The sequence below is a fragment of the Phascolarctos cinereus genome, unplaced genomic scaffold (genome assembly GCF_003287225.1).
Source record: "Phascolarctos cinereus isolate Bilbo 61053 unplaced genomic scaffold, phaCin_HiC Scaffold_4;HRSCAF=312, whole genome shotgun sequence".
Lineage (NCBI taxonomy): Eukaryota > Metazoa > Chordata > Mammalia > Diprotodontia > Phascolarctidae > Phascolarctos > Phascolarctos cinereus.
The window spans coordinates 339616490-339637122 of NW_027555847.1; the positions used below are offsets into that span (position 1 = coordinate 339616490).

The 20633-nt window shown below is 40.4% G+C and overlaps 1 protein-coding gene across 1 annotated transcript in view; it reads left to right on the top strand.

The window, feature by feature from the left end:
* The first annotated feature begins 3360 nt into the window (after window positions 1-3360).
* Window positions 3361-20633, top strand: part of LOC110215539 (chondroitin sulfate proteoglycan 4-like) — an 85207-nt gene continuing 67934 nt past the window's right edge. Inside the window, 2 exon segments of the mRNA XM_020997126.2 lie at window positions 3361-3621; window positions 20138-20301. Coding sequence (XP_020852785.2) covers window positions 3543-3621; window positions 20138-20301 — 243 coding nt within the window. The 5' untranslated portion in view covers window positions 3361-3542.

Genomic DNA, 20633 nt, shown 5'->3' on the forward strand with positions numbered 1-20633 from the left:
TCTTGATTAACTGTTGGGAATCTCAGGACAGGGGTCTGTCAACACTTCCAGACCCCCCCCCGCCTCCATTTTCCTTTTGACCTTGGAATGCCTTTGATCGGCTGTGTGCTCTCAGCAAGCCTAAAAAGCTATTAAAAACTCAAGCTGTATTTTAAGTTGAAGTTGCTACCAGCTGGTACAGTCTTCCTTAGCAGGCTAATAATAAATTTCAGTCAATTGGTCAATCAGTGGTCAGTCAAGAAGCATTTATTAAGCACCTACTATGTGTCAGGCATTGTGTTAAGCACTAGGGATATAAAGAAAGGTAAAACATGGTCTCTGCTCTCAAGGAAACATCATGCAACTTTGTTGTTTTCTCAACCGCAAATGTTTATATTTGGGGGAAATAGTAGGGCTAAACACTTGGCAATCACTTGGACAAGATGCACACATGTTGGAGGTTTGGTATTATTTACTGGGATGGTCAAATACACTGGTGTTAACGTTTGCAGGTTAGGCAGAGTTCTCCAACACTCAGCAAAATGCCACATCTTTCAAATTTAGACTGCTGAGCAATGCATGGCTGGGATTTGAGAAAGTCTCAGGATGAAACAGGATGAAGGATGGACCCAGAAGGAAGGACAGTGGAGGAGGCAGCTGCAGAGAAGATCTAGATGCTAACTCCATCCTCCCCACCCCTTCCACTGGACTATTTAATTCTATTACTCAGGTGATGCATGTTAATGAGACCAAGGATCTGGGCTTGATGCCTGTGTAGAAGAGAACCTCTAAGCTTTAATTTCATCCCCACCATGAGCAAAGTGCCAAGAGGAGAGTACACAGGCACTACATTACTTCTCTAGGCTTCATATTCCTTAGCTGCGAAATGGGGATAATATCATACCTGCATTACCTTATTGTATTGCTGTTTAGGTCAAATGAAATAAGGTATATGAAAACTCTCTGAAAATTATAAAGTACTATATGGTTGAGAAGGTATGCAACTATAGACTGCATTAATAGTATAGTATTCTACCCTGGTCATGCTACATCTGTGTTCAGTGACTGGAGTAGACATTGTAATGGGAATTTAAAAATTTCTTTTCAGTAATTATTAATTTATTAATTAATTATTCAGGGGTAAGGGCCATTCCTCCTGCAGGTTTTAGTTGACTAAAGGCCCATCTTCAGTTAATGTTGACCTTACTTGACCAAAACCTGATTCATAGAATAATAATGTTAAGGAAAGGTCAAGGCATTTTTTTTTTAGTTGACAGGTTGCTGAGCTGGCTGAAACTTGTCCCATGGGATGTGAAAATTTACTTACATTTTCTTCCAATAAGAAGCTAGAGGAAGAATTTCAAATGTCTCTGGTACCTTGAAGACATGTAAATCTTTTCCCTCAATTTCACCTATTTGTGAACCCTCTAAATGTAGTTTAATTTGTAACCTGACTTATTTTACCTATAGAGTTTATTTCTTTAGGAGATGTATGAGATTTTGTCTCTTTTTAGCTAAGTTTGTTCAACTTTTATGACATTTAAGGAAATATGCTACTATGAATCTTTTAACTTTTATGGCCTAAGAAGAACTCACAAGACAGCAATATCTAACAGAATTAGTCTTCTGTCACTCTGATGTAATTTTGCCTACAAGAAGGCTTATTAGAATCCTAATGGTTGTTCAGGTTCGTTTTTTTTCTCCAAGCCTGAACCTATGCTTCAGCCTAATAATAAAACCTAGGTTTTTACCTTTATAATTTCTGCATTGTGGTAAATCTATTTTGGCAGCAGTTACCTACTACATGAACTCAGAGAGGAGATATTTCTCCCATAACAACACTATAGAGTACTGAATTTTAAGAAAATAATTGGCAAGCTGCAGTATGTTCAGAAGAGAGTGTTGTGAGAGTTCCCCAGCATGGGTCCCTTGACATCATTTAGGCCCATTTCACAAATGACAAAATTGATGTCCAAAGAGATGAAAAGATTTAATCAAGGCTAAACAACTTGTAGCAAAACATGGGTATTGAGGGGGCAGCTAGGTGGCGAAGTTGATAGAGCACTGGCCTTGGAGTCAGGAGGACTCGAGTTCAAATCGGGCCCTAGCTGTGTAACCCTGGGCAAGTCACTTAACCCCAATTGCCTAAAAATAAAAAAAGACAAAACATGGGTATAGTATTCTTTCCACTAGACAATGATCTCTAAGGTGTTTTCCAACTTTGGGATTCTGTTTTGACATATTGTATCATTTAGTAGATACTGTTTTCACTTCCAAAAATGCCTCCCCGCTTTCTCTTTCCTTAACCAAGTCCTAGCCATAGGTTTGACTCAGTTCAAGTGTGTTCTTTATAAAGATTTCCCTGACCAGACCAGCCATGTCTACCTACTTCGAAGGCCTATAGCTCTTACAGCCTTTATCATTCATTTGATTTACTAGAATAAGTACTGCCTTGTATTGCTGAGTGGGAGACCCACCAAGACCATTTAACCTCTCAGTGTGGTTAGTGGTTAGGCAGGCCTCTCTCTGCCTTTTCACTTGATGTCCACTCTGCCTAGTATAAAATGCTTTGTTTCAGGAGGGGAGTAAGGTCTATGAAGACTGGAATGGCAGGAGGGGGCCTTGTGAAATATCCTAGTAAGGAAATTCTACCAAGTTGGCACCTTCTTTGAAGCATCTAAAGAGTTGCCTGGGGCACTGAAAAGTTAAGTGATTTGCCCAGTATCCCAGTGAAAAAAGATGATAGATAGATGGATAGAGACAGATCTACATATATATGCATAGATGTATGCATTATGTAGATATACACACATATCTATATCTATATCTGTCTTATTTGCACATAATTGCTTCTTGTCTCCTCCATTCGAAGGTGAGCTCCCTGAGGACAATGCTTTGTCCAGGGATTAACACAGAGCCTGGAGTATAGCAAGGGCTTAATAAATGCTTGCTGACTTGACCAGGAGTTTGCTACAATAATTTGTAATCAGTTACTGCTGATTTAAAAAAACAGCCTCAAGCTTTTACAGAGTTTAAGTCTCAGCGAATGTATTGACACCTGAGGGCCTGGGACCACCTCTTCCACCAAACGTTAAAGTTATGCGCCCTATCGATACTCGAGAAATAACTTCTAGGGATGAATTATACATTATATGTATAATTGGCACCACTGCGCCAATTTCGAGCTACGTTTTGGGTAAGGTCCCAGCAGCCCTCTCCTCTCCACAGGCTACTTGTGGCTAATGCCACAAGTTTGGAAGGGGTCTCCAAACACGTCCAAATCTCCAAAGGGGAGCTCTCCACTGAGGGGCTGCCAGGTCGACAGGCCTGATAGAGCACAACAGCTGCAGCTCAAAAATCTCGTTCAATTCCCCCCTTTCCTCCGCCCACTGCCCCGGGCCGGCCTGGTGCAGCGAGGGGGCGGCGCCCCTCAGCCCAGCCCGGTCAGGCCCGCGCTGCGTGGTAGGAGCGCCCGCTGGGGAGGGGCCCGAGCGGGGCAGGTAGCCCGGGCTGCCGCCCGCGATTGGAATGTGCCCAGGGCGCGGGGGGCGCTTCCTGGCGGGATGAAGGGGCTCCCTGCTGGCCGCCTTCCCGTTCTCGCCGCCTTCCTGGGGCTCTTCTGGACGCGCCAGGCATTCGGAGGTATGGGCTGCTCACCTCGCCTGCCCGTGGCCTCTCTGGGAGCCCTGGTTGCGCTGGGCGGGCCCGGAGAGGGGCGGACGCGGGGCCCCGCGCGTGCTGATCCGCGGACGCGGACGTGGGGAATCTGGAGAACCGGAGGGGCCAGGGCTGGCAGGCCGGGGACAGGTGCCCAGGGGCCATCTCCGTCCGGCCTGCCCAGCGGAAGCGTTGCAAGAGGGAGAGCTCAGCGGTGATCTAGCAAACTCTGAGGCCATGTTGGTAATTTGAGGACCGCAGACTTTAACTCTTGCGTGGCTAAGCGCGCGGGCTCGCGGCTCACGGGGAAGGTTCGGGGGCCGGGCTGGGGCTGCAGGAAGGGAGGCTGTGTGGCCAGCGCCCCAGCCTCACCAAAAAGCGCCCCCTCCCTCATTCCCCCGGGAGGGGGAAGGAGGGCTACAAAGGAAACTAAGGGGTTGCATTTTTAAAGCAATCTCTTAGTCCCAGATAGTTTCTTGGCCATATTAGGGTTAAAGTCTGGAGGGCAACATCCTGAACTTCTTCTTAGCATTAGCGATTAAAAACTGGAAGGGCCCATAGAGTTTATCTAGTCCACCTCTTCTCCATTTTACACATGAGGAAACTGAGGCCTAGAGAAGTCACACACAGGTGGTGTGACCCGTGGTGGAGGCAGGATTTTCATTGGTCCTTTGTCTCCAAGTGCTTTCCACCGTACCATACCGACTTCCACCTGACCAAATTTTTATTTTCTCTCCTGAGACTCAGTGCTTTAAAATTATTCTCTTGTACTGGGCTTCAGATTTCATGCCAAGGGAAGGCAGGAATGATGCCTGTGTTTCCTGTGCTTTCTACTAATTCTTTTTTAGCCTCCTCTCCTATATAGAAATATTGAACTTGAGAAATTGCATGTGACTCATGTAACATGTCATATTTTTGCCATAAATAAAGGTCCTAATTCCTTTTTGGCCATTGGCCTGAACTCTTCTTGTTCACCATCCCTTCATGTCAAAGTTTCTCTCCTCACATTTCAATTTAACTCATGTGAAATGCTACATTATTTAAACTAGGAGTCTTGTGGTTTCTCCAGTCCACACCTCAATTTTGAAATTCAGGGTGCCCACTATGGAGAGATTTTGAAAGTTTTAAGAAGGAATTATAAATATAAGGCCTAATGTTATTTTTGTGTTAATATTGGTCAATTTAGTTTTAAGGCTTAGATGTAAATACAGTAGCTATTAACCTTGTCTGCTTCACTGTGTTATAGATGGGTAATTTAATTGAGTATACATATCTCTCTTCAGCTGTAGAGGTGTATGGTGAAAAAAGTATTACCCAAAGTTTAACCTGTCAATGAACCTTTCTGAAATTAGCCATGATGGTCCTTGTTTAACAGACCAATGACAGATGTAGGGGAAGCCTTTCCAGCTTGGTAGGTCCTGCCAGAGGTTACTTTCCTTTAGCACAGAATCCAGGGTCACCTATCTACATCTCCATGAGGCATTGGAGCAGGACTTGAGTTGAGGATCTTCTCTGTTTCATTATTTTTCTAAGAATGTGAAACATGTTCTGTCATGCGGTGAGAGGCAGCATGGCATAATAGGATTTCCAAGGCAAATTCTTGAAAAAGTTGTCTAAGATTGCTACTACCATTTTCTCTCCTCAAACTTTTGCAGACCTGCTCACTCATCTGAAACTGTGCTGTCTCCAAAATTGCCATTAATCAGATGGTCTTTTCTCAGTCTTAATCCTTCTTAATCTATCTGCTGTATTTGACACGGTGGACTACCTTCTCCTCCTAGACACTTTTTGGGTTTTGTGACTCTCTTTTCTTCTGCTTCACTTCTTAGCTATCTGATGGCTTTTTTTTTCCACTTTGCTTTGGTGGCTCATCACCACATCTCCTAACTGTGAGTACTTCTCAAGGTTGTCCTGCCCCTTTTCTCCCCCTCTAGGCTCTCACAGAAACCTCATCAGCTTCCCAGAGTTTAACTATCATCTCTTTGCAGGTGATTCCAGCTCCACATATCCAGCCCCAGACTCTCCTCTGAGCTTCAATCTCCTGTCATCAGTTGCCTAGTGAATATTTCAAAATGAGATATTTTGAACTCAACCCTTCTAAAATTGTGCTCATTATCTTTCTCCCTAAACTCTCCCAACTTCCCCATTTCTCCTGAAGGTACCACCATCATTCCAGTGTCTTAGGTCCATTACCTTGTCATCATAAGACTCTTTACTCTCCCTCACCCCACATATCCAATCAGTTGCCAAATCTTGACATTTCTACCTTCATAACATCTCTTACTTCCAACCCCTTTTCTACACTCATACAGCTATTCAGGCACTCTTCACCTCTCACCTAGATTATTACAACATCTTTATAATTGGTCTCCCCATCTCAAGCATCTCCCAATTTGTCCACCCAATACAGTGCAGTCCAAGTAATTTTCCTTAAGCACAGATCTGATCATGTGACTCCCCTACTCAACCAGCTCCAGTAGCTTCCTCTTCCCTCCAGGGTAAAATATTATTATGGCATTAATTTCTTCCAGCCAATACTCTTTCTGCTCCTAATATTTTAAAGTCTTGAGGGTGGGGAAAAATAAAACTTTGCATCAGTATTTCTAAATAAATTGGTTGCCAGTATACATTTCCTTTTTAAAGGCTAAGTGTACCAAGTACAAAGAATGAAGCTGTCCAGAAAGCACACACTCATAAATTCTTTCCCTTTGGGAAAATTTAAAGGGATTTTGGATTTTGATGAGTGAAAATCCCAAACAAGAGTAAAATTAGTTCATCTTATTGCAAACAAGCATCTAAATTAAATTCTCCACTCATTTTCTTTAGCAAGCTAAGGAGACCTCAATCAAGAACTGATGTGATTAAAACTTAAATATAAATGAGTGACTCACAATTTCATCAGTTTACAAAGATGGTGGAGTTAACTATTTACAACCACACTAGCTATACACTATTTTGTGGGAGAAGAGTTAGGATTAGGATTAGAGGAGTTTGTTTAGCTACCTACCTTTCCATCCTCATTGGCTGTTACTTCCTTTCCCACATTCTTTTAATCCAGCCAGATTGGCCTTCTTACAGTTCTTCAGTCAGGATACTTGAACTTCCATCCCTGTGTCTTTGCACTGGCAGGCCCTGGAAAGCACTCCCTCCCTCCCTCCCTCCCTCCCTCTCTTCCTTTTCCTTCCTTCCTTCCTTCCTTCCTTCCTTCCTTCCTTCCTTCCTTCCTTCCTTCCTTCCTTCCTTCCTTCCTTCCTTCCTTCCTTCCTTCCTTCCTTCCTCATTCATCCCTCTCTTCCCCTCAGAGGCAGCTCTGACACCATCTTCTACATGAAGCCTTTTCTGATCCCCCCCCAAATTTTAGTACATTTCCACTCATATTACCTTGTATTTAACTTCGTTTTGTATTCACACATATGCATATATATGTATTTTTCAACTTTATGTTTTCTGTATTTTTATGTGTACTTATTTTAGTATGTAAGCATATTATAATTAGGGATTTTTCATTCTTTTTATCTTTATACTCAATACCTAGCATGGTGCTTGGCACATAGTAAGTGCTTAATGTGTTAATTGATTAAATACTGGATTTGGTGTCAGAGGACCTGGGTTTAAATCCTTCTTTGACACTACTGATATTACCTTGGGTAAGTCACTGTTTTTGAGCCTCGGTTTCCCAATCTATAAAATGAGCGGCTTGGACTAGAGGACCTCTAATTGTCACTTCCAATTCTAAATGATCCTTATCTTGAAACTAGATAATGTAGACTTAAAATTGACTTTGTGGTATTAGATGTATGATTGCTAATATGATTTTTGTTGCTATGGTTTATGGTTCCCCTTTCCCTTTCCCCTTCCTTTTCCTTCTCCCTTTCTTGTTGTTTTGGAAGTATGTCTTTGCACACGTATCTTAATTGGAAAGAACTTAAGGGATTGTCTACTCCAGGGATTCTTACTATTTTTTGTCATGGATCCCTTTGGCAATCTGGTGAAGCCTATGGACCTCTTCTCAGAATGTTCTTAAATGCATAAAACAAAATTCGAAGGATTATATAGCAAATCAATCATATTGAAATACAGTTGATCAAAATATTAAGAAAACAGATTCACAGAACAAGTTCTTAACATGGGGATATTAAGAACCTCTGATTCTGTGACTTTAGAGGTGAAGAAACGGTGGCTCAGAGAGATCAAAGAGCTCCCCAGCGTTACTCAGGTAGTTATTGTCCGAGGTGGGATTTGAACCCAGGCATTCTGATTCCAGAACCCATGAGCCTTCTGCTTTAACACTTGTCTCCCTCTTTCCATTGTTCTTCCATTGTTCTAACTCCTTAGCTGTCTCCATATTTCTCACTCCTTATCCCAACCCTGACTCTATTTGTGACTTAAAAAAAAATCCTCTGCATTCTGCTACCTGTGTTTACAGTGCCTCCTTCCTCCTTAACCTTTTTTTTTAAATTGATTTCCGCCTTCTTTCATTTCCTATAATTCAGTTGTGTTGGAGGAAAGAAGCTGGGACTAGAGGAGCTGACCAGCAAGGGGTCAGGATCAATGAAGTTGAGGTGCGTTTGTGAGGTCATTGGGGAAATTTCTATTGTCACCAAGATAAGTCTGACACAGAGGGGAACCTGCCTGTTAGTCCAGAAAGCAGATGAGTGCCATGCTTAGCATCTGATTGTCAGTCAGTCTATGAGGATAGCAGTCAGTCTATGAGGATAGCAGCAATGGGGCATGGTTTGGGGCTGATGAACCAATTAGTGTCCTCCTATGCTGGCAGCCAGGTGAACACTCAGATAGATAATGTGGGTGTAGAAGACTTACTAGAGTAAGAAATTCCCCAGTGTTTGGGTTAAAATACCTTGCATTCATAATTCTGAGGGTACAAATGGAATATTGGAGACAGGACCCACCAAATGTTTTGTTTTGTTGGCGTATATAAATTATATAATTTAGAGGGGACAACAAATTTATAATTAGGGTGAAAATCACTTTGTATAGGCAGGACAGTTAGAATGAGACTGCTGAATTTAGAGATTGCTGGATTAAAATCTGGCCTCTGACATTTACTAGCTGTATAAGTCATCTCACCACTGGATGTTGGGCAACTCCCTTGATTTTATATACTAAGTTATGGATGGGTTGCATCTCCTGTTGGTTGAGGGATCTCTTGCTCTGGAGTTCCTCACTCTGGGCATTAATCACTTCATTGATTCCCTGCTTGTATTCAAGCTGCTGCTTCGATAAACTGAATGGAAAAGTCTCTTGTGAACTGAGCTCACAATTCTTGATGAGCATTGGACATTTCTCCAGTAAGACATGTTTTTATTTATTATTAAAAGCTTACTTTTGTTTAATCCAGTGTATTCAGATTGAGGCTTCTGAGTCACGTGGCTTTTTCATGGGATGCAGCCTGGACTCTGGAAAAGTTATTTGATTTCTCTGAGCCTCCATTTCCTCACCTCTAAAGTCATAGAATCAGAGGTTCTTAATATCCCCATGTTAAGAACTTGTTCTGTGAACCTGTTTTCTTAATTGTCTGTATTATCTGTATGATCATCTGTTACACTAGACTTTTCAGAGCATTTGGTAGTAGTGCATCTCTTTTGGTTACCATGACAGCGTTATCATAACTATTTATATCCCTGGTCTGGTATGTTGAGTATCTGAACATTGGGCTAGACTTATTCGGTCATTCAGTCATGTCCAACTCTTCTAGATCACATGGATCATAACACGCCAGGCCCTTCTATTCTCTGCTATCCCTTGAAGTCTGTCCAAGTTCATGTTCATTGTTTCCATGACATTATCTATCCATCTCATCCTCTACCATCCCCTTATCCTTTTACCTTCAATCTATCCCAGCATCAGTTCTCAAATAGGTCCAAGCATCCCTAAGGGTCCTGAGACCCTTTCAGTGGGCCTAAGAAGTCAAAAACAATTTTCATAATAATTAAAACGTTAGTAGCCTGTTAAAATTCTCCTTCCTCTTCTATTTACATATCTGTGTGAGGCTGAATTTTCTTCATATACTTCCATCTGAACCATATATTGCAACAGACTGAATGCAGAAGAAGAGATGAGAATCTAGCTGTCTTCTGTTAGCCAGACAGTAACAAGATTTGCAAAAATGTGAGAACCAATGCCACTCTTCTTACTAATTTTTTTGTTTTAGAAAATAAAATTTTTGAGAGAAGCTAGGTGTCTCAGTGAATAGAGCCCTGGCCCTAAAATCAGGAGCACCTGAGTTTAAATCTGGCCTCAGACCAAACACTTGACACTTACTAGCTGTGTGACCCTGGGCAAGTCACTTAACCCTAAAAAAGGGGGAAAAAATTTAAAAAAAAAGAAAAGAAAATTTTCTATTAAAATGTTATTTATGTTAACATGTAATGGGTTTGCTATTATTTTAAATGATTTAATAAAGAAATATTTTAAAAATTAATCAGTTTTAATTTCTAATCCAGTAAATATTGATAGATATAAGCCATGTTAACAAAAGCCCTTTAGGGTCCTCAATAATTTTAAGGAGTATATAAAAGTAGGAGCAGCTAGGTGGCACATAGTGGATAGAGCACCAGCCCTGGAGTCAGGAGGACCTGAGTTCAAATTTGGCCTCAGACACTAGCTGTATGGCCCTGAGCAAGTCACTTAATCCCTGATTGCTTTGAAAAAAAAGAGTATATAAAAGGGGTACTTACTAAGTTTTAAGATTGTAAAGGGGGTCCTGAGACCAAAAAGTTTAAGAACTGTTGGGCTAGAATGTTAGAACTGAAAGGGAACTTGGTGATCTTGTAGTCCAACTCTGTCATTTTACAGAGGAAGAAATGGAGGCTTGTCCATAGTGATACAGTTAAGTCATTAAATAGTGGGACAGACTAGTCCAAGATCAACTGTGTCTTGAACCCTGTTCTTCTGACTGCTGTTCCATTTCCAAATGAGTCTCTGTCTGGCAGCTAGTAATACTGCTCTGGAGGGGTACCTGTTTTGCCCTCAGAACAGGTAGGCCTTTGAGGAATGCATGGCTTCAGTGCATCTCTGATTCTGCCAGTGCTAGAGCTGCCCCAGTGTCTGTGGTTGTAGGCAGGGATCAGACTTCATGGCTGCCAGTTTGTCTCTGGTTCTGGAAATTTAACTCCAGGTGACTGGGCACAGCATTAGGTGGCAGAGACAAACCTAGAAATCTTTCTGCCTCATCAGCCAGCAGGCATGCATGTCTGTGTCAGTTGGTGGGAACGTAAGCATGGGGGAGGGGGTGGAGATGGAGGGAAGGAGAAAAGAGAAAAGGTAGGCGGGGTGGGCGAATAGGAGAATAAGCAGAAGGAATTTAAAGGTCTGTTGAACTTTCTCCTTCTCTTCTCATACATTGCTTTGATTCCATAATCTGTACCTTATTTCCTGAGGGACAGAGGCATACCTCACCCAATCAGGGGTAAGTGGTTCTAAGAAAGGTAAAATAACACTTTAAAGGATGGTTACATAATGGCGAATGTGATAAATGAAAGTGACCTCCCTGGGCAGCCAAAATTCAGACATTAATAGCTTAAAATCCATCCTTTACTGAGATAGTCTGATAGAGAGAGGGGCAGCCGCTTATACACACTGACAAGTATGGAGACCTGACCCACCCAGCCATGGGAAGGGCTATGAGGTTTGTGCCTAAAAACCAGGGGAATGGGGGATGGAAGGGGATGTAGGGTGGGGAACTGAAGGAGAAGGGCCTAGAGGGTTGTTGTTCAGCTGTGTCTGACTCTTCATGGCCCCAGTTGGGGTTTTCTTGATGAAGATACTGAAGTGGTTTGCCTTTTCCTACTCCAGGCTCATTCTACAGATGAGGAAACTGAGGGAAACAGGGTTAAGTGACTTGCCCAGGTTAATTATCTGAGGCTGCATTTGATTCAGGTCTTCCTGATTCCAGACACAGAGCTCTATCCACTGGACCATCTAGCTACCTAAGAGTACTAGATGCAAAGAATATGGTAAGAACCTGAAAGGGAGATGGGAAAGACTGTTAATTCTTTCTTCCTCCGGAATCTTAACTTCTAGTTTAAGATCTAGATAGAGGGATAACTGTTAGGATGTGTATGGACTTAAAAAACCTTGTCTACACCTAGGGAAGGGTAAGTACAGAGATGTACTTAGCTCTTTGGATAAGATGCAAAACTGTTCTGTTGCATAGGTAGTTTCCTTTTTTTTTTTAGAGTGTGCTAAACAAAGCAAGGATACTCCATAGATTTTAAATGAAAGATCATAGGAAAAAGTAAGGCATCCTCCTCAAAGGAACAGAAATTACTAAGCTGTGACCATAAGATGTAGAAAGGAGAAGGAATGCTAGATCTAGCCTTAGAAAGGCCCTTAGAAGATATCTACCTCCTCCCTGTTTTACATCAGAGGAAACTGAGGCCTAGAGAAATTAAAAGTGACTTGGCTGAGGTGCCATAAGTACCAAAGGCAGAACCAGGATCTGAACCCAGATCCTCTGACTCAAAAGCCAGCACTCTTAATTGTTTATGTCTAGAGTCCGAAGGTTCAGGAGACAAATACCTCTGACCCTCAGGAGACAGAAGGAGTAGAATGGTCAACCAGACTGTGACTCTGAATTTGAACAAACTGGGCTAAAGTTTTTGAAACTTCAAGATATTTTTTTTCTCACTTTCTTTCTGTTGACTGGAATGTTGTTAGTGGGGCTGCTTCTCAGCCACCTTTTGTTTTTGTTTTCAATCTGAGTATATGCCTTGCCCTCAACCAACTTCCATTCTTTCCAGGGAAGCAATACATGTGTCAAGTATCAAGGTATATACAAAATTGACCCTACCCAGAGAGTTCCCTGAATTCCACTCCTTCTCTCCTTGATATATAGCTTCCTGACATTTCTCCTCCAATCTTTTTTTTTTAATATCACTAACTTTTTATACAATATGCTTGTCTTGAATGTTATTTAGCAACCCCGGGGAAGAGTGAAGACTTGAACTGGACAGCAGGACAGATTCCCCTGGGGAATAAATTGAAGCTGACTTACTATAGCTCTATATTATTTATGTCTGTGGTGTGTCTGCAGAGAGCAGGTGGGTGGAGGGAGAAGTGTGGCCTGTGCGTGTTTAGGCAAACCCTTTCTTCCTAACTCCTGATTGCTGGAGACCTGGATGGCCTCCCACAATGCAGCCATCCAACAAATATTTCTAATGGCCAAATCAAGGTCAAATGTTTGTTTGCCTCGTTACTCTTCAGTCCAGATGTGAGAGGTTGGAGGACTAAATTCTTTTGCTTAATACTATTGAAAACTTTCCTTCTAGCACTACTTCCCCCTTTTAGAGAGTATGATCTTGTTGGCAGATGTCTGAGTTAATTTCCACCACCAAAACTCTTTGGATAGGATAAGTGTAGTGTGGTGAGTAAAATACAATAAAGGTATGCTGAAGAACCATTAACAAAGCAGGTCAGACTGGCCGTCTCAGTAAGGCTAGTGACCTTCCAGAGAAGGAGGGGACCCTCCTTATTAACACAAATCAAAGAAGAGGTCTTATTAGGCCTGGAGAAAAGGTGATAGGTTGTAGAGTTGAGGCAGGAACATTATAATTGACTGTGCTGAGAAAGGTGGGTTGGCTTTCAGGTAAGGCCAATCACTCCCTCTTAACAATTAAGAAATGTTAATTATTCTATGGGTGCCCATCTGTATCCTGTAGTCTTTGCTAGGGGATCTTAACTAACAGACATGCTGTCTCCCTGAAGGAGATAAAAACTGCCTTAACTACACAAAAACAGGAAAGGACTGACCATATCTTTTGGGGATGGTAATTTTGTGGGGCTAAACAAACGGATGTCCATGAAGTATGCTAGGGGATATTGGTGTGAGAGATAACAATCTTTCTTTTAAACTAAACTAACTTGGATCTGGCTCAGCTGTATTCCTGATCTCTACTGAAGCCAGGTGGATACAGACTGAGCTGGATTCCTAAGCTAAATTCAAACCAGATGGATGCAGACCTGATTTAAAAATGAATACAAAATAAAATCAGTTACATAGTAGTATCAATATAGTAGAAATCAAATCAGAGGTAATATTAATTTTGGTATTTTCACAATAGGGATCTGAAATGTCATTGATAGAGGGAACTCCTGCATGAACAGACTCCCTCTACTGGACCTGTGTCATTGAGTTGACCCTCCTAGAGGCTGTGACTTAGCCCGGGTCACACAGCCAATAGGTGTCAGACGTGGGGCATAACTCTTTCTATAAGATGCAGAAATATTCTGTTGCATAAATAGTTTATATTTTTTAATGCATGCTATGAAAACACTATTACAAGACCACTCCTTAAAATTTAAAGAAAAACTCACAGGTCAAGCAAGAGACTCATGTTCAAAATTAGTTCTAATTTCAAATGAAACAATTTTAATAGCTTGCATTTATATAGCATTTTAAGGTTTATGAAATGCTTTACAAATATTTTCTTATTTTATCCTCACAAAAACCCTGGGAGATAGGTGCTGTTATTATCCCCATTTTACAGATGCTGAAACTGAGGCTAAGAAAGGTTAAGGGATTTGCCCAGGGTCACACAGTAAGGGCTTGAGACAAGATTTGAATTCATGTCTTCCTGACTCCAGGTCCAACACTTTATCCACAGCTCTGCCTAGCAGTCTCGTAACAAAGACAATAGGTACATTTCTGTGACATTTAAAAAGGTTGAGAGACCTAATTTCTGGGTAATTTAATCATTTTATTAATAATGCCAGCATTTTAATAAAAGGGCCAGTAGCACTCTGGAGTGGGAAATCATATGCCTTTTGGAATAGGGGTGTTCCCAGCGGTGGCAATCAACTCTGATTGGTTAACAATTAAAGAGAGAATGAATATTACAGTGAGGGGCTGAGAGGGGTATCACATCAGAGACTGTCCCTATACTCAGACCACCCCTAGCCTTAGGCAATCTATTCTAAGAATTTATCCCCACCCAACCAGAGTAGAACACAGTGCCTTCCCCAGGTAGGTGGGGTCTGAACAAAATTGTTGAGAAAATTAATCCAATCTCATTATCTGTAATACCCTTCAAGAGACTGAACTTTTGAAATCAGGCCTTTAGAAAAAGGGGAGAGGTCTGGATTTCCCCAAATCATTGGTTATTAATAATCATTTCTCTCATTTCTAAATTGAGACATTACAGGGCCTCCTCAGTCACACAAAAAAGATGGATTTAACAATCCACATAGGAAAAACCACATGGCTAAGGAATGCATGTAACCCAAATTAAGTCTGGATTAGACTTTCTTGGTTCATTCTAAGAAATTGGTTTATGAAAATCGCTTCTCCTTAATTGTCATCACCATGGTCATTGTGTAACAGGCACTCTATAGAATTATCAGAAAAGTACCTATTATGAAAGTACAGTGAATACATAAGCACACGGGCCAAAGGCATTAAAAAAACCCTACCCTAAAATCCCTTTCTTGTCATGACCCCCCCATGTAAATTTGGAGCAGTGTAATTTTTTAGAAATAAAATCAAATGTAACCCCCTCCCCCATTTCCAAAACTTTACCCCTACCATAGAAATAAAGCGTTTTCGTCTCTCATCGTTACCAACTATTTGAGAAAAGTTTAGGAATGTTTGATGAGGTGAGTATCAAGTTACTTGCTCCCAGATTCCATTTGAATGATGCCAGGTTCCATAAGCAGCTACAACTCCACTTTTGTTGCATACAAATGCAGTGATGGAAACTATAAAACAAAACAGAACAAAACAAAAAACAGGTTAAAACCAACTATTTAGTGGCATTGTGTGTGTGTGTGTGTGTGTGTGTGTGTGTGTGTGTGTGTGTGGGCAGGCAGCTAGGTGGCACAGTAAATAGAAGGCCTGGTGTCAGGAAGACTCATGTTTGTGAATTCAAATCTGGCCTCAGACACTAGTTGAGTGACACTGGGCAAATCCCTTAACACTGCCTCAGTTTTTTCATCTGTAAAATGAACTAGAGAAGGAAATGGCAAACCACTTCAGTATCTTTGCCAAGAAAACCCCAAATGGGGTCATGAAGAGTCTGACATGGCTGAAAACAGCTGAAGAACAACAAATATGAGTGTGTATGTGTAAATACGTGCATATCTACACATATACGTATATGTATATATGTGTATGTATATATACACACACATAGATAAACATTTAGATGATGTTAATGATACTCATAATCTATATTAAATGAAGCAAATGAAGAAACATTTAAGTTCTCATATCCCAATAGGAGGAAGACAGTATTTTAGGATAGTTCCATGGCAAGAGAAAATCAAAAAACTCAGAGTCCTTAGGGTCTGTCATAAGGGCCTGCCCTGGGATCTGGAGGGGTGCAGCAGCCAGGCAGATGGTAAAACCCTGTTGGACTTAATTGTACTGACAGAATTGTAGTTGGTGACTCCTTTCTTATCTAACCAGTGAATAGTCTTCTCTACCCTGACAGCTAGTGGGGATGGAGAGGGCCAGGTCTACACCTGTAGGGATAGGGTAGATGCAGGGAAGGTTAAAGAGAAAGGGAGCATTGGCAGAAAGATAAGGAGGGAAAGGAGATGAAACTTGGGATTCCAAGGCAGTGGACCAGGGCTGGGGTTGAGCTTTTCTTGGCCTGGTCTGGTCTCTGCCTTCCAGGTTGACAACACTGTCTTTTGGAGTAATGGAATGAGTATTGAACTTGGAATCAGGAAGAGCCATGAAGAGGTGCTTATCATGCTGTATACCTTTATCCACTTCTTTTAAATACCAGTGTAACCCTTGGACTCTCTTATTCCTTGATTTTCCTTCTCCTCCTTCTTGTGTCAATGTGTCATCTTAGGATGATAGGATCGTAGGTTTAGAGGTACTTCAAAGACCCTAGAGAACCAGAGGTTCCTGAACTTATTTGGCCTACTGACCCCTTTTATTTATTTTTTGGCTAGGCAATGGGGTTAAGTGACTTGCCCAGGGTCACACAGCTAGTAAGTGTCAAGTGTCTGAGGCTGGATTTGAACTCAGGTCCTCTTGACTCCAGAGCTGGTGATCTATTCACTGTGCCACCTAGCTGCTACAATACCGCCCCCTTTTTAAAAAAATTACTCAGCTCACCCCTGGAAATCTACTTTTCATAACCCTTTGGTTTTTTTTTTTAATTTGAAATTTGCATCATTTAAAATATCTATAAAATTTTTTTTAAAAGACATCTTAAATTTAATAATTTATTGTAAATTTGTGGGTTTTTTCTTACATTGAAATTTTGATGACACAGTATTGTGTCATGTAACCAGTAGTATTGTACTATAAAAAAGTCATTACGTGCACATGTTCCTGCCGATGCATGCTGGACTTCCTAAACATGTTCACCTGCCAACACTTGCTTGTTAAGAACTGTCATCGGACTTGACCACTGATTGGTTATAACTTGCATTTTATGTGTTTACTTGGAAAATAATATAATCACTACAACTTTAATTCTGTTACACAACAGATGAAACATGTACAAATGGTTTTTCAAAATTTTCTCATCTTTTCTTTCCTTATGCTTCCACTGCCCCCTTATTTTTATTCAACACCCCCCCCCATTGCACCCAAGGCTACTACAACCCCCTACTCTCCCCCACCCCAATCATTCCAGTTTGGGAACCTTTGCCCATCTACCACCACATTCTTATCTTTAGCCTTCTACTTGAATGTTTTGGTTTTTGCTTTAATGAATCTGTCACATGCCTGTATACAAAGGTGATTCAAAAATGAGGCCCACATTGGTAACCAGTTGCTTCCTATCTGTTAAAGATTGATCAGTTTGGTGCTTGCCATGCTCTTTCCAAATCTTTTCTCAAAAAAGAATTCATGTAATAAAAGCATGACATTTCTGAACAGTTTATACTCCTTTAGTTATTTATAAATAGTACTGTGGTCGGAGCATTGGACCTGGTATTAGAAAGACCTAGTATAAATCTGGACTTAGATACTTAGCAGCTGTGTGTACCTGGGCAAATCACTTTAGCTCTGTTTGCCTTAATTTCCTTAACTGTTAAATGAAGATAATAGCAGCTACCTTCTAGAGTTGTGCCTGGCACATAGTAGGTGCTTTAAAAATGCTTATTCCCTAACTCCCCCACCCCCGATGTTACACATCCCAGCGGGGATCTCCCAAATTATTGTCAATTGGGATGTTGGGAATTTGTCATCCACAAGGCCAAAGAACTGGATCCAGGACACAAGCAACCTGTTTTAATCTGATAGTTTAGTTAAACTATCCTGAGGCAGTGGCTTTTTCTTGCTACCACCTTAGGCTGTATTTGAATTGCTGCCAGTGAGGTAAAATATAGGAAAATATAGTGGCATTATTAATAAACATTGCTTAGTCATTCTGAAGAGTGGATATTATGATTTAGAAAACATTTCTTGGCTTGATAAATGCAACAATGCACCATATTGGACTTATCAAATATGGGAAGGGGGAGGATTGTAAGAATTCCAGGGGGTTGATGCCTCATTTCACTTTATGATGTTTTTGGAGCTGTTATAGGATTTTTTAAAAAATGTTTTTACAAAGTGGGGATAAGTTGTTTATTTGACTCTCCTACCCATTCTCCCCGCCCTTTCCCTCCTTGTGCTGGACAGAGAGGAGTCATGGAATCTCAGAGCAGTGGAGGCCCTTAGGGGTCATCTGGTCCAACTCCTGAATGAGAATATTCTCCAGTACATCCCCATGGGATCATCCAGATTCCACTTGAGATCCTCTAGTGATGGGCGTACTCCCCGGTGTAGCCCATTCCAATTTTGTTTAGCTCTCATTGCTGAAAAATTTTCCCCTAAATTAAACCAAAATCTGTCTCTCAGCAGCTTCCACCCATTACTGGTAGTTCTGCACTCCTGGGCCAAGAAAAACAAATCTCTCTGTCATGTGACAGTCATTCTGACATATATAGACTGGTAGCCTTTTCTTTACCCAGCTCCCAGTTCGATTCAGTTTAGCCATGGTTTTAAGTCTTAGCTCAGTCATCCTCCTCTAGAGTCATTTAGGTGACACAGTGGATAGAGCACAGGATCAAGGACAACTTGACTTGAAATCTGGCCCTGGCGCTTACTAGATACCCTGAGCAAGTTACTTAACTACTGTCTGCCTCAGTTTCCTCAGCTGTAAAATGGAGATAATAATAGAACCAACCTCTCAATGTTGTTGTAATGACAAATGAGATAACATTTGCAAAAAGTGCTTAGCACAGTGCCCGGCATTTAGTAGGTACTTAATAAATGCTTATTCCCTTATGCATCATGGGTTCTAAATCTGAGGTCTGTGGACTTAAAAAAATTTTTTTTTCTATTTTGATAATTGTCTTTCAATATAATTGATTTCCTTTGTAATCCCACGTGTTTTATCTTATACATTTAAAAATTATCCTGAGAAGGATCCTTGGGTTTTACCAGATAACCAAAGAGGTCCATTACCTTAAAAAAAGGGTGAAAAATTTCTGATCTAGACATTCTTCAGCTAATTGATGTTTTTCCTAAATGTGGTGCCCAGAATTGAGCACAAGATTCCAGATGTGGTCTGGACCAGGACAGAGTCCTGCCAGACTAACTTGTCTTCTCTTCTCCATTATACTTTTGTTAATGCAGCAGAGATCACATTAATTTTTTTGGGAGGAGGAGCTTTCATTCACTCTTTAAATGAGGTAATCTGTAGAATATTTTTATTCAGAATCTATTTTGTTTAGTGCAAAGAAAACTAGAAAGGGAACCAGGAGGTTCTATATGTGTGACTTTGATCAAGTGTTTTAGCTTGTCTCAGCCTCAACTACCTGATTTGCAAAATAAGGAGGTAGGAAGGTTCCTTTCAACTCTAAAAATTCTGAATAAATCTTGGGGAGAAGGCAAAGGGTGGTGTAGGGTAGCATATACTTATTTTTACTGCTATAATAACAGTGTGATGTCACAGAGAGGGCTCCAAACCTGAAGTCAGGAAGACCGAGCTTCAGATCCTAGCTCAGGGATATTCTAGCTAATAAGTGGCCTTGAGGAGCTCACTAATTCTCTTTGTTGTACCTCAGTTTTCTCATCTGTAAAAATAAGTGGGATGGACTAAATGGCATCAAAAATCCTTTCCTGCTCTAAATCTATAATGCTGTAATCTGGGTTAATCAGATTTTTTTTTAATTGAATGAGAAAACATTTCTACATACAAAAAAAAGGGAACATTTCCATATACAATACATAACAAATGAGATAATTACATATAAAACCACAAATCTCTCTTGGGCAGGGGAAAACAAGTTATCCCAAAAGTCTTATTGCAGTTTTAAATTATTAAAGTTATTAAAGGTTATAACTTTATTAACCCTTTTGGGACATCCTGTGTAATAAATTCAACGTGGTTTTTTTTTGGTAAGGCAAATTTCAAAGAGATCAACAAAAACTCTGCTTTTCTATGTTATTAATATCTTTATAAATTGTGTTTCAGTATGAACGCAGAATGAATCTTTTTTTTAATTATAAGTCATTCTCTTTTTTTTGTAGCCTCTTTTTTTGGTGAAAGTTTTGTGGAACTGAACATCATAGAAGCTTCTCCAGACTTATCCCTTCACTTAAAATTTCAGACCAGCAAACCACATGGATTACTTTTTCTAGCAGCTGGAAAAGATGATTATTGTGCAGTGGAACTCATTTCAGGAAACCTACGGGTGCATTTCTTTAAAATATTTATATTTTATATATCTATATGTAATATGATGAATATATATTATATATAATCTTTTTATTTATCTGCATATAGCATAATGAATACATTAGATATAATCAGTTGTATTTGTTATATAACCTAATGAATATATATTATATAATAAACATTTATATTTCCATATATAACATAATGAATATATGCTATAGATAAAACATTTATATTTATTTTATATAAAACATAATGATATAGAGTATGTAAAATAAATATTTGCATTTATGTATATATAGCAGGACAGTTAGGTGACATAGTGGATAGAGTACTGGTCCTGCAGTC